This window comes from Thunnus thynnus, chromosome 7 (genome assembly GCF_963924715.1).
Source record: "Thunnus thynnus chromosome 7, fThuThy2.1, whole genome shotgun sequence".
NCBI lineage: Eukaryota > Metazoa > Chordata > Actinopteri > Scombriformes > Scombridae > Thunnus > Thunnus thynnus.
The window spans coordinates 26,314,288-26,333,626 of record NC_089523.1 but is presented as its reverse complement, the minus strand read 5'-3'; the positions used below and the strand labels follow the sequence as shown (position 1 = coordinate 26,333,626).

The 19,339-nt window shown below is 41.3% G+C and overlaps 1 protein-coding gene across 1 annotated transcript in view; it reads left to right on the top strand.

The window, feature by feature from the left end:
- Positions 1 to 19,339, top strand: part of LOC137186341 (protocadherin-16-like) — an 83,890-nt gene that overhangs the window by 6,548 nt on the left and 58,003 nt on the right. Inside the window, exon 2 of the mRNA XM_067595204.1 lies at positions 112 to 1,931. Within this exon, the coding sequence (XP_067451305.1) occupies positions 132 to 1,931 (1,800 nt within the window). The 5' untranslated portion in view covers positions 112 to 131. The remainder of the gene's footprint in view (positions 1 to 111; positions 1,932 to 19,339) is intronic.

The window sequence follows — 19,339 nt, the reverse complement described above, 5'->3', positions numbered from 1 at the left end:
TCTTAAACTAACTTACTCTGTATTTTGACGCAGAAATAATACACCTATTCTTAGTTTTTGCTGTTGTCAGGTTTTTATATTGCTCAGCTTTTCCTCTTTGTGTGTCTCCAGGTTTAAAAGAAGGAGCCAAAATGAAGACAGCTGCCAAGGGTTTTGGGAAGTCTGTAATGAACCCTTTGCACCGTGAGGGTTGGTGGAGCAGAAGGATAGTGCTGATGGTGTATGTGGCCTTGGAGCTTGTAACAGTCCATTCACCTGTGGTCCTGGGGACCCTTGACCTACAGCTTGATGAGGAACAACCAGCAGGCACAATTGTAGGTGACATCAGTGCAGGACTTCCTCCTGGCGTCACAGCCTCTCTGTACTTCATCTCAGACCATGAAGGCACGGGTGTGGGCAGTGATTTGGACATAGATGAGAGCACGGGCATTATTAAAACTGCAAAAGTTCTGGACAGAGAATTGAGGGATAGATACAACTTCATTGCAGTCACCATGACAGGTGTGACGGTAGAGGTGTCCATCAAGGTGAATGACATAAATGACCATGCCCCGACGTTCCCGAGAAAACGGGCTACTTTTAAAATTCCCGAGCAGACAGCCATTGGCACCAGGTTTCCTCTTGAGCCGGCTGTTGATGCTGATAAAGGCCAGTTTACGACACAGGGTTACCTTATCAAGGATGGAAACGTTGGCCAGGCATTCACCCTGGAGACCAGAAGGGGAAGCAATGAGGTTCTCTATCTGGACTTGGTGGTCAATGCCATTCTGGACAGAGAAAAAAGATCCACCTACACTTTATCTTTGGAGGCCTTTGATGGTGGTTCCCCTAAAAGGACTGATCAGATGATATTAGATATTGCTGTACAAGACATTAATGACAACGCTCCTTCTTTCAACCAGAGCCGCTATCATGCCATAATATCTGAGAACCTCCAACCAGGTAGCAACATCCTGCAGGTGTTTGCCACAGACGCTGATGAAGGAGACAATGGGATGGTGCTGTACGAGATCAACAGGAGACAGAGTGACCCGGATCGTTACTTTGTCATCGACTCCCGCAGTGGCATGATCACCCTCAATAAGCCACTGGACTTTGAGATGAGGAGAGTTCACGAGCTGGTGGTCCAAGCACAAGACAACGCAACCCACCCAGAGGTGACCAATGCCTTTGTCACCATCCATGTCCGAGACTACAATGACAACCAGCCTACAATGACTATCATCTTCCTCAGTGAGGATGGGTCTCCTCGAATCTCAGAGGGCGCACAGCCAGGCCAGTATGTAGCCAGGATCTCAGTCACAGACCCAGACTATGGAGAATACGCCAATGTTAATGTGTCACTCGAGGGAGGAGATGGGAAGTTTGGTCTGACGACGAAAGATAATATCATCTATCTGATCTGTGTGGACCAGATTCTGGATCGGGAGGAGAGAGACACATATGAGTTGAGGGTGATGGCGACAGACTCAGGCACGCCTCCTCTCAGGGCCGAGTCCTCCTTCGTCATCCAGGTGACTGATGTAAATGACAACCCTCCTCTGTTTGATCAACCAGTATACAGGCAGGTCATCCCTGAAGTGGTGTTTCCAGGGAGCTTTGTGTTACAAGTAACAGCTAGAGACAAAGACCAGGGGCCCAATGGAGACATTAACTACAGCATCCTGCAAGACAAAGGTGCTTTCTCCAACTGGTTCAGCATAGACTCTGTTACGGGGATTATCACTACTCTCTCCCAGCTGGATTATGAAAAGAACCCCAATCCCAGTATAACTGTGTTGGCCACAGATGGAGGGAAACCACCTCTGTCTTCCACTGCAGTCGTCAAAATCGTACTACAGGATATAAATGACAATGAGCCTGTTTTTGAGAGGAACTTCTACAATGTGTCCATCAAGGAAAACACAGCTGCAGGAACTTGCATTCTTGAGGTAGGATATTTTGTTACAGATGTATTTCGTTAAAATCTGTGAATTGATTAATTTTATAAACACACTAACACACTAATGCTGAGCTCATGCAAGAGTCTGAACTCTTCTTGGGGGCAATTGTGAAAAGCATAACAAATGGAAATTTATTTGACAAATAGAAAAGAAATTTGTCAAACCTTGCTGATTCCTTTTACTCCTCTATGGAGAGTTATTTTTTAATGGTAATGCAGTTTAAATTTTGGCTGTCCTCCCCTTCACCTCTTAAAAGGTTTCCAGGGTAACTCAGGCAGTGTAAAGTCCTCTGTCAGCCCAGGCACAAAGGGGTTTTTCACATATTCACAGGCAGAGACAAATTCAGGGCTTTATCCAAAGAAGTAGATGTCACTTAACTCTCAAAAGGGACCTTAATTAGGCTAGTTGAGCGTGAGAAAAAATGGCTATAGACGACAAGATGAATTAAAGTTCAGACAAATTACAGCACCCGCGGTGACTGCAGTGCTGTTTCATTAAAACACATTGTTTTCTCAAGTTGTTTTTGGCTATCTTATTAGAGAGACAGCACTTTGAAAAAGACGTCATGAGTTGTTTAAATCATCCAAGTCATTTCTCAAGTCAGCAAGCTTTTGTAGTATTGAGGTTTATACAAATTCTATTTCACAAGTGTGTGCAGTAGTATTGCATGGATCAAGGACTTGGATACAGAGTGCAGTCCAGACAGAGTGCCTAACAGACGGGATCTTGGCCCAGGGTACGGCCTTGAGAGAGGGAGGGGTGCAGGGAGACGCGGGCCTTACCACGACTCCTGGCTTGAATGCAGAAATAGAAGCTACGAGGGCTTCTTGTGGGAGGTCCCCTAATTATAAATCACAGTGATCACAAGGATAAGGAGAGAAGGGGATGTACAGAAATTTGGAAAGTGAACCAAAGAATAATTTTAAAATGTATGTTTTGGAGAACTGTAAAACTCTACGATCACTCTTTCCAATGTGGGTTGAAGTTCATGTTCTATGAAAATATCTGAAAACTCATATTTATTTTTCTCTTAAATTAGAGATGGTCAGAGTTGTGTCTTTCCTCTGCATTGCCTCCAAAAGCAGTACTACCTGCACTCAAAGTTCTCATGACATGCTTGATCAGTGGCCTCACAGGGTCCAAGTATGAAGTAGTTCTTCAAAGCCGCTACTCTCTGGCTTCTCTTGGGCCTGCCTGGATGCTGCAGACATGTGTTTGGCGGGCCATGTGAGAACAGACTGCTCTTACTCAGGGTGCCAGCACTACATCCAAACATCTCAGCAAGACATCTGATGGCTGCCTTTTTTCTCTGAATATGAAATGTCCTTTTTCCATATACAATGCTGTCCAAAAAAACATTACAATATGGGTATTGTGATCATTAATTCAAATGTTTGAAGTGGCTTGATTTTTTTTTTCCTCCACAGGTCACCAGCACAGCAGTTCATGATTATGTTGATATAGTCTGGCTACACAGTGCTGTGCCTGTGATATTTTGTCACTTTCCTCAATACATCAATTGGTTTATGGATGATTTTATAATTAGATATGTGGGGGAAAAAGATGACTAAAAATAAAAACTTAAGCCTATTAACAGCAATCAGTCTTGTAATTCAATATGCAAAATCTACAGCAAAGAAAATAGGTCATCCTTGAGAGGGGAAATCAAAAACGACATGAAAAACAACATTTTAAAAACCACAAGCTGCATTGTGGAATGTGTTTCATGAGCCATTTCTAATTCTATTCTCCATTATTAGTTTTCATACTGTGTCCAGTTTTACAAGTCCTCTGGATGGTGTAGAAGTTAAATATAACTGTTACACCAATGATCTCATGCTATAAAAGAACCACAGTACCAAAAAAAAAGCTTTCTATACTTTTTTGCATACATCTATTTGAGCCATTTATGATGCTCTCTTGCACCATTTCATATCAATGATTTGCACTGTGGATTTCAAGCATGGATCCACTTGAGAGGTGGTACACTGTACTTTTTATTACAAATGTATGAAATGTTCTTAGAGCAAAAGGAAAGGGAACAAGATGAAAAAAAATCATTACTACAAGGTCATTTGATTTGGTCATTAAGCATGAAGGCTTTTGTTACTTGACATAGAGGAAGAAGAGTAAAACAAGATATAAAGAGAGATAATGAGCCACATCAGCCAGCCTTTCTATTTCATTATTCAGTAACGCAAAGCCTGGTTGTCATGGCCTTTAAGACTTATCTGTCATTCATTCTTCTTTGTGTTATTTCACTTATGAAATAATGAAGCATTCCAGTTGGTTATGTCAGAATCTTGCATTGGGGAATAATTTACACCTCATATTGTTGCAGTTTTCTGCTGGGTTGGAGTGTGTTTCTGCTAAAAAATTGTCCCTATGTCTGTTTCGGGAGGTCGTTCTGGCTCCAGTAGAAAGGCGAGAGGGGGTCTCCAGGCAGCTGAGGGGGAAATGAGCCCTGACAAGCACTGGCATGAGTGGCGGAGGTGACATGAGTAGGGGGGCTTCCTCGTCTGTCCGTTGGTCTGCCCCTCTCCAAATTCTTATCTGATCTCACTTCATTTCTCATTAGCTGGGTGTGAGGATAGGCCAGACCTAATTTTTAAACCTACCTCCCCTATGTTCATGACAGAATGGACCACTTGTCATTGGTGCAGCCCCCTTAGCAACATGAGACGAACACTGATTGCTGTGAGTGAAGGAGCAAACATTTTGCCATTTTTCTTGTTTAAAGCTGTAACTCAAACTTTTGCATTTATCAGTTCCTTTGCTGCCCAAAGTGCTTCCTGTTTTAGTGATATACTGGGACTTTTTGACAAAACACATTACTTCCCTTGACAAAACATTGCTGATATTATGTAGAATTGTTATACTTTGGCCAAGATTTCCTATGAGCTACAAACTATGATGTTGCTAGTTTTTAGTCTGTTTCTCTACAGTTGTAACATACACTGCTATTAAAACACATCCAATATTTCAGTGAAATCTTAAAAGGCAGACCTAGTTGAAAGAGGTTCCTCAGTGAAATGGTACTCTGAATCACTTCTCCATTCCTGCCAACATAAAAGCAACCATTCCATGGGGGGAGAAATGCTCATAATTGCCCTGCAGAGAAAGTATGAATGATTGAAAGAATATGTTTCTTTCATGTTCGTGTTTCCCACACAGTTTCAAACCGTCTTTCTGTACTGTAGTGACCACCCACTGGCAACTGCCACACAGGTGGCTAATAACACTGATTCCAGTACCTTGTGCCATGCTGTCTTTGAGTCTGTATTGGCTAGTGTGAAAAAAAAAAGTGGCTACTGCAGTGGTGTGAAGTAATAACTTTCCTAATCCAGAATGGTTCATAATGCTTGTTGCAGTACAGTCAGGATAACCTGGTGTTAGCTGTTTAATTTGAGGTGTTACTTTTGTTCTAGGTTACTTAATGAACTTTGGAAAGTCTCCATCACTTGAGTACATCTTTCTTATCACAATCTCCGTTACTCTCTGACAATAAATTAATAAAATTGAAAAGCGCAAGTGGCATGTGTTATTTGAAGCAGAAACTAGTTCGCTGTCATCTTTTTTATTTAATCAAAATGCTCCATTTTTGACATTTTAACATTTATGTTTTGTAGCTATCTGCTCATCTACAAAACATTTCTCTTCAATGTTTCGGTCGCTACTCTTAAATGTCGACCACATTTTCCCAGCAGTGCTTAGTGTAGTGCATTAAACTACTCATTTTGACTTCCAGCCAAACTAAGGATCTGCAAAACAACCATGCAAAATGCAATGAATGGGTGACTGAAAAGAACACCTGATTGCTCAATCATTCTCTGTACATTTATACTTTTTCCTCTCTGTAATGGACTACGCTTTTACAGCTCTCTTTTCAGCTTAAGCTCCTCCATAGTATCCAAATTAGACTCCAGATGTTTGAAAATAAGTGAGACTAACTATGGAGATGGGTGAAATTGCCACTGTTGGACTGGTATTTTTGTACACAAACCATGTAATCAATTCTCACCAGACATTTTCTGTGGAGGGTTTGTGACAAACGAAATGTTCACTTGTCTGTTTTAATACCAGACTGGCCTGTCTTCCCGTGAGATTGGTTTAGCTTGAGGCTAGCTGACTCTGCTTTTGGTCTCCTCTGTTTCTTTTTCCCCCTGCTAACTACCAAGCTTCACTGTGGCTCTGTGGTATAACAGTACTTTCAGGGAATGGTAAAATTGCAGGAAACTGGATGTGCTACTTAATGTGTTCGCAAATGTAATACTTCCTTGAACACTTACTCCTGGGCCTAGCAGGGGCACTGAAGCGAACATAAACACTGATGTACATCTGGATAGAGTGTGGGTGTTCAGGTCAAAGTTGCTGTGCTGGAGACAGCTGAGTGCATTTTATTGTGCTCAGACTTCCATCAGCGAATCCACTGCCTCTCTTTCCAACAGCACAGGAAGGGAAGAAAGTTGTGGTGAAATTTTTAATGTTATATGGTTGAATACAGAAGCTGGGAGGAAATAGTGGAAAACCAAAGATGTGAAAGATGTGGACGTTCAAAGGCCAAACTGTGAAACAAAATGAGAAGAACATTACATTAGTTAACTAAAATTGTAAATACAGTGTTTATTTTAGGGCTGCAACTAATTAATTTTATCACTGATTCATCTCATGATTATTTTTTATGATTATTTAATTGTTGAGTATTTAAGATATCAGAAAGTAGAGAAATATGACTGTCACAGTTTCTCAGAGCTTAATCAGAATCAGAATCTGATTATTAGCCAAGTATGCAAGCATACAAAGAATGTGTCTTGGCATTTGCTCCCATAAATGCAAATGTCACGTTGCCTTTTTTGTCCAACCAACAGTCAAAAAAAAAAAGATTTAAGATGATATAAAACAGAGAACGATCTTGGCATTTGAGAAGCTGGAACCAGTGAATTATATTTTTGGTTGATAAATGATTTAAAAGATGCATCAATAATCCAAATTTACTGTCAACCGACTGACTGATTGATAGACATATCGCTTCAGCACTAGTTCTTTTATGTCAGATAGCTGATTGCTTTGGTTTCTTTTATTCATTGTCCAAAATACTGAGATATTTTTGAACTATCACCTGCTCAAGCTTTTATAAGTTCTTGTTGTGTCATACAGGTGCAAGCACCAGCCAGTGCTGCACTCAGAATTTATTGTTGGTAGCTGTCTGATATGTGGGCGCTGAGTGGTAAGGCGAGCGGTGTTTACAAGACCTCAGGGTGACTGTAAAGGGTCAGTGCAGGCTGTGATGCTGCCGCGCTGAGTGTTGACTGTGAAGCAAAAGTTGTGAGAGATAAAAGTCTGCTGGAGGGGTTTCCTGCCCACATCTGGCAAGGAAGGAAGATGGGCTTATATAGCTCTCTCGTGGGACAAGAAATTTCATTAGTACAGTCTGTCTGCCAGACTGTCTGCTGCAGGTGAGGCAGACCTCTCAGCACTGCTTCCAAGTATCTATGAAAGGGTGTGAGCGTAGTGAAAGAAGAGAGAGAGAGAAAGAAAACAGTTGAGAGTCTCTAGAGGGACAGTCGGCCTCTGGCAGCTGTGACAAAGCTCCGACTAAGCAGCTGGATCCAGCTGTTGATTCCTCCTCTAACGTCTATTCTATGACTCTGAGGGGTGGGATCTCCTTCACTCTTCCTGTCTCTTATGTCTCTGTTTGTCTCTTTCCCTTTACTCTTTCTCCTTATTCTTCAGACCTCTTATCTCTTCCCACTTCCTTTTCCCACACTGCTGTGTCCCCTCTGTGATCCAGTTACACCTCCTTACTTCCCCCGGTTTCCCTCCGGAGTGGTGACATGTGGATCAGAGCAGGTGAGAGCAGAACATCTGCTCGCCTGGGGACACTCAGTCCTCTCCAGAGCGACGTGAACACACTGCCTTGTGGGTCCCAGTCAGACCAGGCCTAGGCTTATCTGATTTGATGATGCAAGAAAGAAATTAGTGTAAATTACAAACAGAGTGAAGTCAGACCGCAGGTGTGTGTGCTTTCACGGTCACGTTGACACAGTGTTGCATTCAGGCTGAAGAGGAGTACTTTTGCTTGACCTTTGTAAATAGAGACAATTATTCACTTTGCCTCACTCCTCCTTTGAGACAACTGAATGAATGAGGGGGGGGGTAGACTGAGAGGCTCGCTGTGACGAGGTCTGCCAGGCCTTCTGTTCTCACAGCCCGTGGTCCCCTTGCACATGTGCAAGGCAGTTGGCATTGCTAAACAAGCTGTGCATCAGGAAGCATCATCTGCTCGTGATATTCATTCTGTTCCAAAGCAAATCTGTGCTAAATCATCCATCCAGTCCCCTGCTGTCCATCAGAAGCCACCAGACTGGAAAACAGACGCTGAGTGACGGCTTGCCAGGTAACAAAAATCAGTAACCAGGAAACTATATCCCAAACAAACAGCAACAAATCATTCTTGGTGCGACAATAAAGTGTAGGTATTGTAATGGTAGATACTCTGTTGCCAGCATGTTGTATTTTACATTCATGACAAAACTGCCTCTTCTTAGAAAAGCATGCACTATATATACACAGCCCTAAAATATCTTAACCTCTGAGCAAATTGTCTCCATATCCAGAACTCGACTGTTACAAAGAATGCATCGCTTTCGTCTGCCAGCAACCTCAGTCCCCTTTCGCTCCAGCCTCGTTGCTGCACTGACTGCCAGTTGAAATAACGATTGAGAAGAATGTTACTGAGTCCAACCAAGCACATGGAAAAAGTGGAGCATTCAGTTACAGGGCGTGTGGTCAGATCATCCTATTTCTGCTCTCAATTAGATCAGTTTTGATTTATAGCTACAGGTCTGATTAGGGCTGTGAAGGTGGCTGTGGGCAAAACGATTAGCCAATACATTGGCTGTCAGCGAGAGATAGGTGTTTCAGGAAACACACTGAAAAAGTGTTTCAGCAAAAATACAAACAAGGCCAGAGGTAAAGATTCCAAAGCCAAGGCTATCTCTCTGTGTGGTTAGGAAAATGTGAGACCTACATTGACACAGTTACAGCATGATGTGTTGCAGATGCTTGTTAACTCTAGTAATGCTATCAAAGCACTGAGCTCATGTGTGCCCCACATCAGTGCTTAGGGCTGGGTATCAAAACTTAGTACTTTTGTGGTAGCAACTACATTGTGTCCAGGCACCGAGTATGGAAACCGTCATGTACAGAAAACTTGTAGTGGTAGCTAGTACTTGTTCAGATTTGTATTCCCCCTCTTTTATCAGTTTGTGATTTAAACCATAATTTTGCCATTTTTTTAGACTATATTTTATTCAGCCAAAGTTCTTGTACATCTACTTATGTTTAGTCAACAGTTAACATTTAACTTTGTCTTCTTTTCTGACACGAAAAAGGGTTTGTAGAAAATGATATATAAGTAAGGTGTTGTAAGCTAACAAAATTCAGATATTGTATTCAAACCATTCCCAGCCCTAACAGTGCTAAAATTATAAGTTGAATAATGCATTAGCAGACAGAAAGAACAGTTATCAACAGCAATTTGAATAATTGATTAATGGTAGTCATTTATCAAGTGAAATACCAAACATTTACTGGTGCCGGTGCTGGTATTTAAGCCAGATGAGTACCTGGCTTGATTCTGGTGAGTCAGATAATTTTTCAAGCCTTTTAAGCCAAGATAGCAAGAGGAAGAGAATGACAAACCACTCTGAGAAGGAGGTTTGTGGGGAGAGACGCTCCACTTTTACATTGCGGTTAGCCAACGTTGTCTGTCTTGGCTTCAGACAGAGAGGCACCCAGGCGTGCTCCAACCAGACTCCCAGTCTGTGTGTACTGATGCTCCATGGTGGTCCACCCTCACACTGTTGGTTGCATATCTTGAAGCCTTCGCCACATATACAGGAAACGCCCCTTGTGTTATATGGGAGGACATCTGTTATGCCTTATCTGTTCTAAGGTAATGCATCCACTCTGTAGATTAGGTTTAATAAGGAGACAACTGCTTGGCTTAACACTGACTTCCGCTGAGTGCTAGGAGGTAGTAGCAAGGGAGCTAATCTGATCCAATCAGGGGAGAACAATATTGAATTGCAGCACCTTGGAATGTAAAATGAAAAGTACTGACCTCACATTTTTGTGTTTTTACTGTGAGTGGCCTGTGTACACTGTACAGAGGTTCTCTTTCAGGCTTTCAGGCCAGAATGATCACCCTCGGAGGATGTATGAAAAATACTTCATGGTTAAGTGCCCAGAAAAAGTAAAAGTGCGTATTGTCTGCAGCCGCCTCGGCAACGTCAACTCACCACTCAAATCGATGCAGACAAGGAGCTGGTCAGTGCAGTAGCTGGAATAATGGAGAAACAAGTTATGATGCTTTCAACAACTTTCAGCAATGCATCATTGCCAGGGCTGAGGGCATCCAGACATCTGGTTTCAGAAGCCGTCTCCGGTGAAACCTGGCTGTGTCTTCATGGAGAGTACCTGGAAATGATGCATCATTTCATCAGATCCCTAATGTAACTACAAAAGCCTCAAATCCCACTTGAATTTCTGTCATGTGGCACAGAATACTGTATTATCTCCTCTTCTTTTGTGCATTCTCTCAGTGCTGCCGTGGTAACAGTCATACTTTCAAAGGTTTATGTTTTTGGGTCATAGTTGTGTCATAAAGTGGCTTGAGTACAGACTTGCTCTCATGTGGTGGGCAGTGATGCACACAAACAGTATAATCACATTGAACAGAACTCTGGGGGTCTGCAGATGTGAATGGTCTTGGTTTGCAAACCTGTGCAGATCTTTGGTTTGATGCCTGGAGAGAACTAGAGAGTCACCTGCTGCCAATTTTCACTATCAACAACTTATTGCTTACAGGCCCTGATTAGCTCAGACAGCGGATATGGTGATTAATGTAGCAATTTGCCTTTTGTATTTGAAGTCACAGCGTGCTGGAATAACACTGGCTCATTCAAAGATCTGCCTTGGACTGGGTAGTTTGTCTTTTTTAACTCCAGGACTCCATTTATTAATCCAGGAAAAGTCAATAAAGGCTGCTTGATTGTTTTGTTTCCTTCCCTGAATCTCATTCACAGCTTTCCAATGCAACCGCAGTCTTCTACTGCTGGTAACTTAGCAGGTTTTATTGAAGGGTACTTGATGATTAAGGGAAGTGAGAGAATTATGCAAGTCACATTTTCATTGACATGTTCTCGGTGCATCATTAATGCAAACTGTCCCACGTTCAATCATGAGCCTGCTGGTCTAATGTCTTGACAATCGGAGTCTCCTGACAGATTGGCCACCACCATGAATACAGGACACAGGCAGTTTCATCACCACTGGTATAACAATAGCTTTGATTAAAAATAAATGCTGTTTCCAACCCAGGAGGGAGCCATTGAGTGATGTTTAAAGTTGATTTTGACAACATCTGAAAAGTCTCCTCAGCAGCATCCATTGAATGTTTGGTCTCCAAAGCAAACAGAATGTTTGATTAAACAGTTGAGATGTCTTACGTATTGTGCTGCAGGATAGATTATACCCTCATGTGGAGGTGATCATATCATGGCCATGATTTAAGGTAAAAGCTGCTACAGTGCATGTAGGATTTTCAAATTATACATTTAAATTCAACTGCATCCCTAAAATGTAACCTTCAGCACACAATAGAATCCTCTGATGCTTTTGTTTCTGTGTCTGAAAGGAATTCTTACTTTAAACTTTCTAATTCTCTCTATATGCAACCACAAAGCATTTTATTCATACCAAGAGCCTATGTGCAATAAGAGTTTAAACTTTAGTTTTGTCACAATGTTTTGACACTGACACCTTTAATGAACAGTCATGGTGGTGTATGGGAGAGATGAGAAAATAATCAGGCTTCTTCTCTGGCTTTAAACCTCAGTCAGTTTCAGTGAGTGCTCTTCCCCTGTCACCATTCCTGTCATCGCTGCCACTGCACCATTTTTTATGCATGGCTTTCCCTTCCTTTCCCTTTTTCTTTTTTACCACAAGCATATTAATACTGTTCTCGTTGTGTCCTTGATGAAACCACATTTCAAAAGGTAGAGTCAGTGGAAGTTTTGTGCAGCCTTGTTTTACTCTGCTGGTGTATTCCTAAAAGGAGGTCTTTCTTTTTGAGACTTCTCAGAGCCTCTCCCTCCTGCAGCTCTGTAAATGACTTGTAAACAAGCTGTTTAAGTGTGAAGTCACCCTATGCCCTGTTGCTTCCGCTCTTTATTCATCATGCTAACACACATACACATAGAAGTATGGTGAATGTTTTTGCTAAAGAGCTGGGGGAAGGGCTCCAATGCTGTAGTGGGACTTGGCCAAGACAAGCTCTGCACAAAGTTATTTCTGCAGGAAAGATTCAAAAGAAAAATCATTGAAAAAGACAGTTTTTAAAGTCAGATCAGGTTATAACATAAATATAATAGTTGTAATTGTCTGGATTTAAAGCTCTAAAATAACACAAGAACTTGATAATAAGGTTTAAAAAATGATTGCCTTTCTCTTTAGATATTTCTCTAATGACCTGCAGCTATTCATTACACATAAAGTTAAAATTTTGTGGTTCTGGAATTGGGCAAAAAGAGTAAAGAAAAAAATAAGTCAAGAAGATGCTGAATGGAAATTTGAGATTTTTTTAAAAAAAGGATTAAGAGGAGTGTCCAGTGCTCTTTTGAAAAGACTAACTGAAGAAAGTGGAAAATGATTGAAGCAAATGGGGAACAAGGAAGGAGGAAGAGTGAGAAAGAAAGCAGATGCTGAGAGGGAAAAGGAGGCGATTTACCTCATGCAGTGTGCGTGGAAAAGTGGCGTGTAGATGAAGCTGAAGTGGTGGTTTGTTACCATGGAGATATTGGGAAACGAGGGAGGGTTGAGAGTGGCTTAAACAAAAAACCCCATCGATTTCACGGGCAAATCATCATCTCAAAGTGCCTGTTTTTCCGTTGTAATTGTGGTGGAGTATTTATGTGCTAGGACAGTCCCTAAATGAATAGCAGAGAGGTGAACTCATGAAACGTTGAAAGCTGAGCTACTCCACAGCCTGTACAAACACAGCTCCTTGATTTTTTGTTTTTGCAAGGTACTGGACTGGTAAGAGTTAAGCTGTCCTTTTTCCAGAGTTCATCACTGCCCTCATTTCATTTTGGACTGTCTCGCTGTCTCAGCTATCACACGACATTATCAACACATTCTAGAGGTCTGGGGAACATGTAGCAGGGTCTGAGGATGTTTGTTTGGAGATAGAAACATCATGATCTCTTGGCCAGAGAGGGTACATTTATCCTGGTGTATAAACACAGTGTATAAACTGAGCTATCAGATGAATCCATATTGTATATCAACTGAGGTTTTCATTTGGAGGGGGAATCAGGGAGTAGCAGAGGACTGAATATGTTTATTCAACATGTTTGCCCTCCTCGCCACCCCCACACCCCGCCATCCTTGCATGTTGTCAGTGGCTGGGCCTCTGCATCTGTCACGTAGAACAGACATGGGAGACAATTCACAAGGCCTCCTCTCTCCCAAACTCCAGCTCTGGTCAGACGTCTTTGTCCCTGCTTTTTGTCTCGCTGCAGGGACTTCCCTTCACCCCGTCCCTCACAGCCCTCCTGGGTTCTGATAACACATCGAGGGCATCCTAATGAAGTGCCAGCATGATTAGATTCATTCTGCCCTTCATTTTCCTCTTGGGAGAGAAGAGCTATCAGTCTAGAAAACACTTCCCTCCAGAAACAGACTTATCCCACACCTACATCCCCCTTTTGCCTGGAGCTGCCAGACTGTTGCTAACGTTCTGCCTTTATCTCTCGCAATTTTGCCATGTGAAGAAACAAAAACAAATTTGTTATCTCAGACTGAACAAAGCCCATGTGGGCACTGAGGACAACAGTGTAAACACTCAAGGAGAGCTTTCATTGAACTGACAAAAACATATGTGTTTTTGAAATAGTAAAAAAGACAAAATACTCCTGTCAATCAGTCTTAGTCACGACATGTGGTTGCATAACACAGAGGCATGCCATTCTCACTAGTGGAAACACTTTTTTTTTTTTTTTACAGATTTGAATTGTGTTGGCTGTTGTGTTGGGTGTTGTTACTCACAGAAATCTGTGCATGACAGGAAGTGATAAATGAAAACTTATTAGGAAAATACAAACTGCTAAAATTCAGTAAGCATAAAGCTGAATTCTTCATTGATGCTGCAACCCATTGTCTAGTTCCAAGATGTATTTAAGGTCTAAGAAGTGCACTACTAATGTCACACTCATAAATTTAGTTTATTAAGTAAAAAGCAATAATTTATATTGTTTGAATATTTGGCTCTAGTTTTCCTATAGTGCAGCGATTTGTTCCCCTCTTGTAGCCAAAGCAACTAAATAATATCTGTGAGATGTATTCAAATGATAATAAAATATCTTTCCCCTCCTTCAGACATTATGTTGGCCTGTAAAAATGAATAAATATATGTGTGATGCATTTAAAACGATTGTAAAATATAAAGAAAAATGGCGTTTTGTGAGAGATTGAGAGAGATGAATTGTAGAGTTGTTTGCATGCTCGTGTGTTCGTTTCCCAGTCTGGGAAGGTGGGACAAAGATGCAGAATTTGGCCAGTGTTTGTGCAGTAGGAGAAGTGTGCATCGAGATGAGGCCAAAACAATCAAGCTGAAAAGAGTTTTGGCCTGTACATACAAAAGACGATGCTTCAATCACGGCAGATCCATACCCAGGGACCACTGGGATCTGAAAGCAATCCATGACTTAATTGACCTAATTCTTTTGTGTGTGTGTATGTGTGTGTGCACGCACTTGTGATTGAGTTGAAGTCATAAAATTGGCCTGCTAATGATATTATATCACAAGACAAGTACTTAAAGATGGGGGCTCAATGAAGGAAAATAGGTAATGTTGATGTAAGGCACCCTACAAACTGCAGCAGCATTATAAAGAGACAGGAATAAACTGTCATAGTCCAGTGCATTCAGATGTTGGCATGTCTCATAATGGCCAATAGGGGCAGATTGGCCAAATATGAGTAAGTGAAAGAATCAATAAATAAGGCTCCTTTGCAAAAATAATCCCTAATCACCAGCGCTCCACATCACTTTGTATGAAGACAGTTTCACAGACTTGGAGAGCATTTTGCATCAAGGAGGGTGGAATAAAATAAAAAAATAAAAAAACGATAAATTGTGAGATGCACAATGACCAGGAAACATCCGTCACCATGCCAACTGATGCTAAGTGCTCATTCAGCTATTGAGTTATGTTACATATTGTTTCCCTGTAAGTGCATATTGTTTGCAAAACAATGTCCTCCTAAAATGATTGATGCATACATATAAGACAAGACACAGCATTGGTTCCTTTTATCTTACCTTCACTGCACCTTGAACCCGGTCATGAAAATGCAGTGCAAGGAAAGCAAAGATTTAGATTATGTGCATGATGAAAATAATATTAGCAAAGCTGTAAGACAAAACTTAAACTTATGTGTTTCCCCCATTATCTGGTATCTGTGTTAACAGTTAGGGGCTGTGGAGAAAAGATGAGTCATCAGAGGTGCACACTGGAGCGTGTTATTGTCCCCTTCCACTCCACACTAACTTGTTTGACACAGCCCTTCTTTCGGTGAACCTCCCACGTAAACACACAAACAGAGATGTATAGGATACAGTGAGGATGTAGGAGCCAGAATAAAAGTGAGCCTATATGAATAAATCAATGGTTGTGAGTGACAAACCTGTCCATGACATACTTTACAGCAAAAAAACAACAATGAAAAATGCCCTTTAATAATGCGACATGCTTCCAAATAGCTACTTTTTCATTCACCAGGTGCAACGAGTCATTCAGCTGTAGTGGCTAGAAAACCTAGGCAATGGGGGTACTCTTACAGGATTTTGCACTGTCTGCATCCTGGTTTGGCCTGGGCTCTGCCTGAAAGGAAACAAGGAATGATCTCCTTTAGGTCACAGGCCATGATTATGTGAGTAAGTATATGAGGAAAGAGATACTTACAAAAAATGTCCCAGTGGATATTTTGTGTAGCTCTGGCAACTGCTACAGAGTTGGCTTTGCAACTTCCAGGCCTTTGTAGACCATTTTAACCACTAACGTCATTTGTTATTTTCTAGAGAGCCTGCTCTCATCTGAAGGAGCAGCACTAACATTTAAGCGCTAATGCTTTGTTGAAATTACCACTTTTCAAAAACTCATCTGATTTATTATAAACCATAACCAAGTGGGTCAGTCATTTCCCTAAAGTGACTTAATATCTCAGAGATAATTCAATGTTTTTGTTGAAAAAGTTATTTAAATGACAATTCCCATGTTTTTTCCAAGTATTAGTTCCTTTACTACAAATCTTGTTTAATTTTTGCTGACCACAGATTTTTGGATGTATTTGTCCTATCATTCCAGGTGGGGATTGTTTCATATATTTTATTTTATTTTATTTATGGTATGGCAATTAGCAGACTCTTGACACTTGCTTGGGATTGTCAGATCCATCACAGTGACCATCAAGTCTGTTGTAACTATTGTCAGTGCCACACTTTGCATGGCAATACAATTTTTAAGTTCTGAATGATTTGAAAAGTCTACACTGTGTTACCTCATAACAACAAAAATGAGTGCAGACTTGACATTCACTGTGATGCATTAGACAACTCAAGCAAAAGTTTTAAAAATCTGCTAATTGATATTCATATTGTAAGGAAAGAGGCCTTAAACGAGATAAATACATTAAAGGGCCAGTGTGTAAAGTTTAGTGGCATCTAGTGGTGAGTTTGCAGATTGCAACCAACTGATACCCCTCCCCTACCCTTCCAAGTGTGTAGGAGAATCTACGGTGGCCGCAAAACTTGCAAAAAACGCAAAAGGCCCTCTCTAGAGCCAGTGTCTTATTTGTCCATTCTGGGCTACTGTAGAAACATGGAGATGCAACATGGCCGGCTCTGTGGAAGGAGACCCATTCCCTGTGTAGGTATAAAGGGCTCATTAAAAGGTAACAAAACCATAACGATTCTTATTTTCATGGGATTATACACTAATTAAAACATACTTATGAATATCATATTTCATGTCTGCCAAGTCCGTTCTGCTAGATGCCACTAAATTCTACACACTGGACCTTTAAAACCTCTAATTGACAGCAGCATTGTTGGCAAAATAGTGGATGACAAGTGCATGACTTGTAGTAAAAGGGCTGAGACATACAAAACCACTGCTATGACCCTTTATGATTTTCAATAGGTCCACTGAATCAAGGGTTAATTGTTTGGGAAGAGGACGTACTTAGTCCTTGAGGACATAGCCTTCATTCTGTACCGGAGATTTCCTGCTTATGAGTCATTACTTTTGGTGATTTTGTATGGGGAAAGTTTTTCTTTCATGAGCTCTTCTAACTAGCAAATAACTGTGGTAGTTTTGATATGATCTCTCCTTTACTGGTGCAGCTCTTAGTGCTTTGACTTCTGTGAAGTTCATTACTGGTTTAATGTATGTAATAAGCCTCATTAAAGTGACCCCAGTGGTACTCACTCCTCTGCTCAAAGGGGTGAGTGAAGGATTTAGTGTGGTCTCCCCGAGGCCTGGGTGGTATAGTGAAAGGGATTAACGGCATGACGTCAGAGTCCTCTGACTGGAAAGAGTGGCATGATATGCTCACATAGCAGTGTTCACGCTGGACAGTAGGTTAGTTTCCAATCCCTGCGTAAGCCTCGGAATCTTCAGATGTGGGCACTGAAGGAAGCCAGTGGAAATGAACACCGTGGCAGTGGTGTGCGCTGTGGATGACAGAGAGGAAATTGCTTGCTCATACGGCACAGCACCAAACTAATTCAGAGTTTTCGAATCCTTTCAGGCTCACCAAAGACGACTATATTATATAACTCACTATCTTTGTTTTCTTATTTTTTTTTAGCTCGTGAGATATACAAAAACAAAGAACAGAGGGGAAACTGTTTTTCCTAAGCTGAGTGTCAAACTAGATTGATGGATCAACCATTTCCCTATATTCATGCTATTCTGCTAAGTAAATTATTCAAATGAATTCAACTCCAACAAGACAGCTCACAGAATACTTTGTGTGAAACTCCTTTCTGAGATACAGAGCTCGTTTAGCTATGGTTGTTACCAGAGTGAGGGGTGATGCCGAGAGGAAAGTAGACTAGTTCTAAATAAATGAAATAATTCCTTTATCTCTTGCCAAAGACCTTTTGACTTTGCCTTAACCTATTATTACAAAAACATAGCTTTAAGTGCTGAAGAAATAGTTCCAGACCTTTAGCAGTGTTTGGGACCTTAATAATTGTGGTCTTGCCCCCACTTTCACCCTCTTACTACTTACAAAACTTGCTGTGGTTACTGCCTGTCCCAATCTAGTCTTCTGGTAACCAGTCCTAATTGTGGTTTATTTACAAGCTCTCCACAAAGTGGCATTAAGATACAGTATATCAGTATCCTTGCAGTGCAATGTTTCTTTTAACCCAGAGTGCTAATGTGAAGCGACGGTCTCTTTAGAGGACCAGTCTAGACCCTTTTCATTCTGTAAACTTGCGGTTGCCAGGCTGTTAAAAAATGCCGAAGGAGTTGCCACAATGTGCTTGTATAGAATGGCTTATGGCACAAACACGGCACTGTCTGTGTCTGTTGGGACTGTTGATGTGGGACAGCTGCTTTATGATGGTAAACCTTTCCTGAAAGCTGAGGACCCCCTGCTAACTCGCCAGCATAACCACATTGTACGTGAATTGACTCAACATGTTGGATTAGCTGGTTAAATACAGTGATCCTTTCCCTCAAAAGTACAATCCTGACATTTAGGGCGTTACAATACCAACAAAGACCGTTCAGTCTTTCTTGGGGCTTTCTTTTCTTGTTTATTCTTGGCCCAGGGTGAGGAAGATAGCAACCTGCATGTTAATTATGTTTCTCAGAGTGAATACATGGAATAGGTTACATGTTGAGATTAAATCCATTCGATGGAGACAAACATGAGAAACTGGACAGTTGCTGTGGTTTACAGTTCCTCTATTGTAGATACAGATAAATAGCTTTTGTGCATAAGGGTTAAAGCCCTGCCAAACCAGTGACAGGGAGCTTTTGCCATCTTGGCAAGAGTGTCTCTGCAAAATAAATACGGCAAGAAAGCAAGCAAGTGAAAATTGGGATCCAAACCAGAAACCAAGCCATGTTGGTTTTTTCATTTTCTTCTGTCATGCACTCAGGCTGAAACACATCTCAACACCATGGAAGAAGAAGACAGCGGTAAAGAGATAGACAGAGAAGGCAAAAATGGAGAGTTGAAAAAAAAGTAAAAGAGGTCTGACTAGGGGAGAAGAAAAAAAGAGTAAGCGAGAAAATGGAATAAAAATAGGCTCA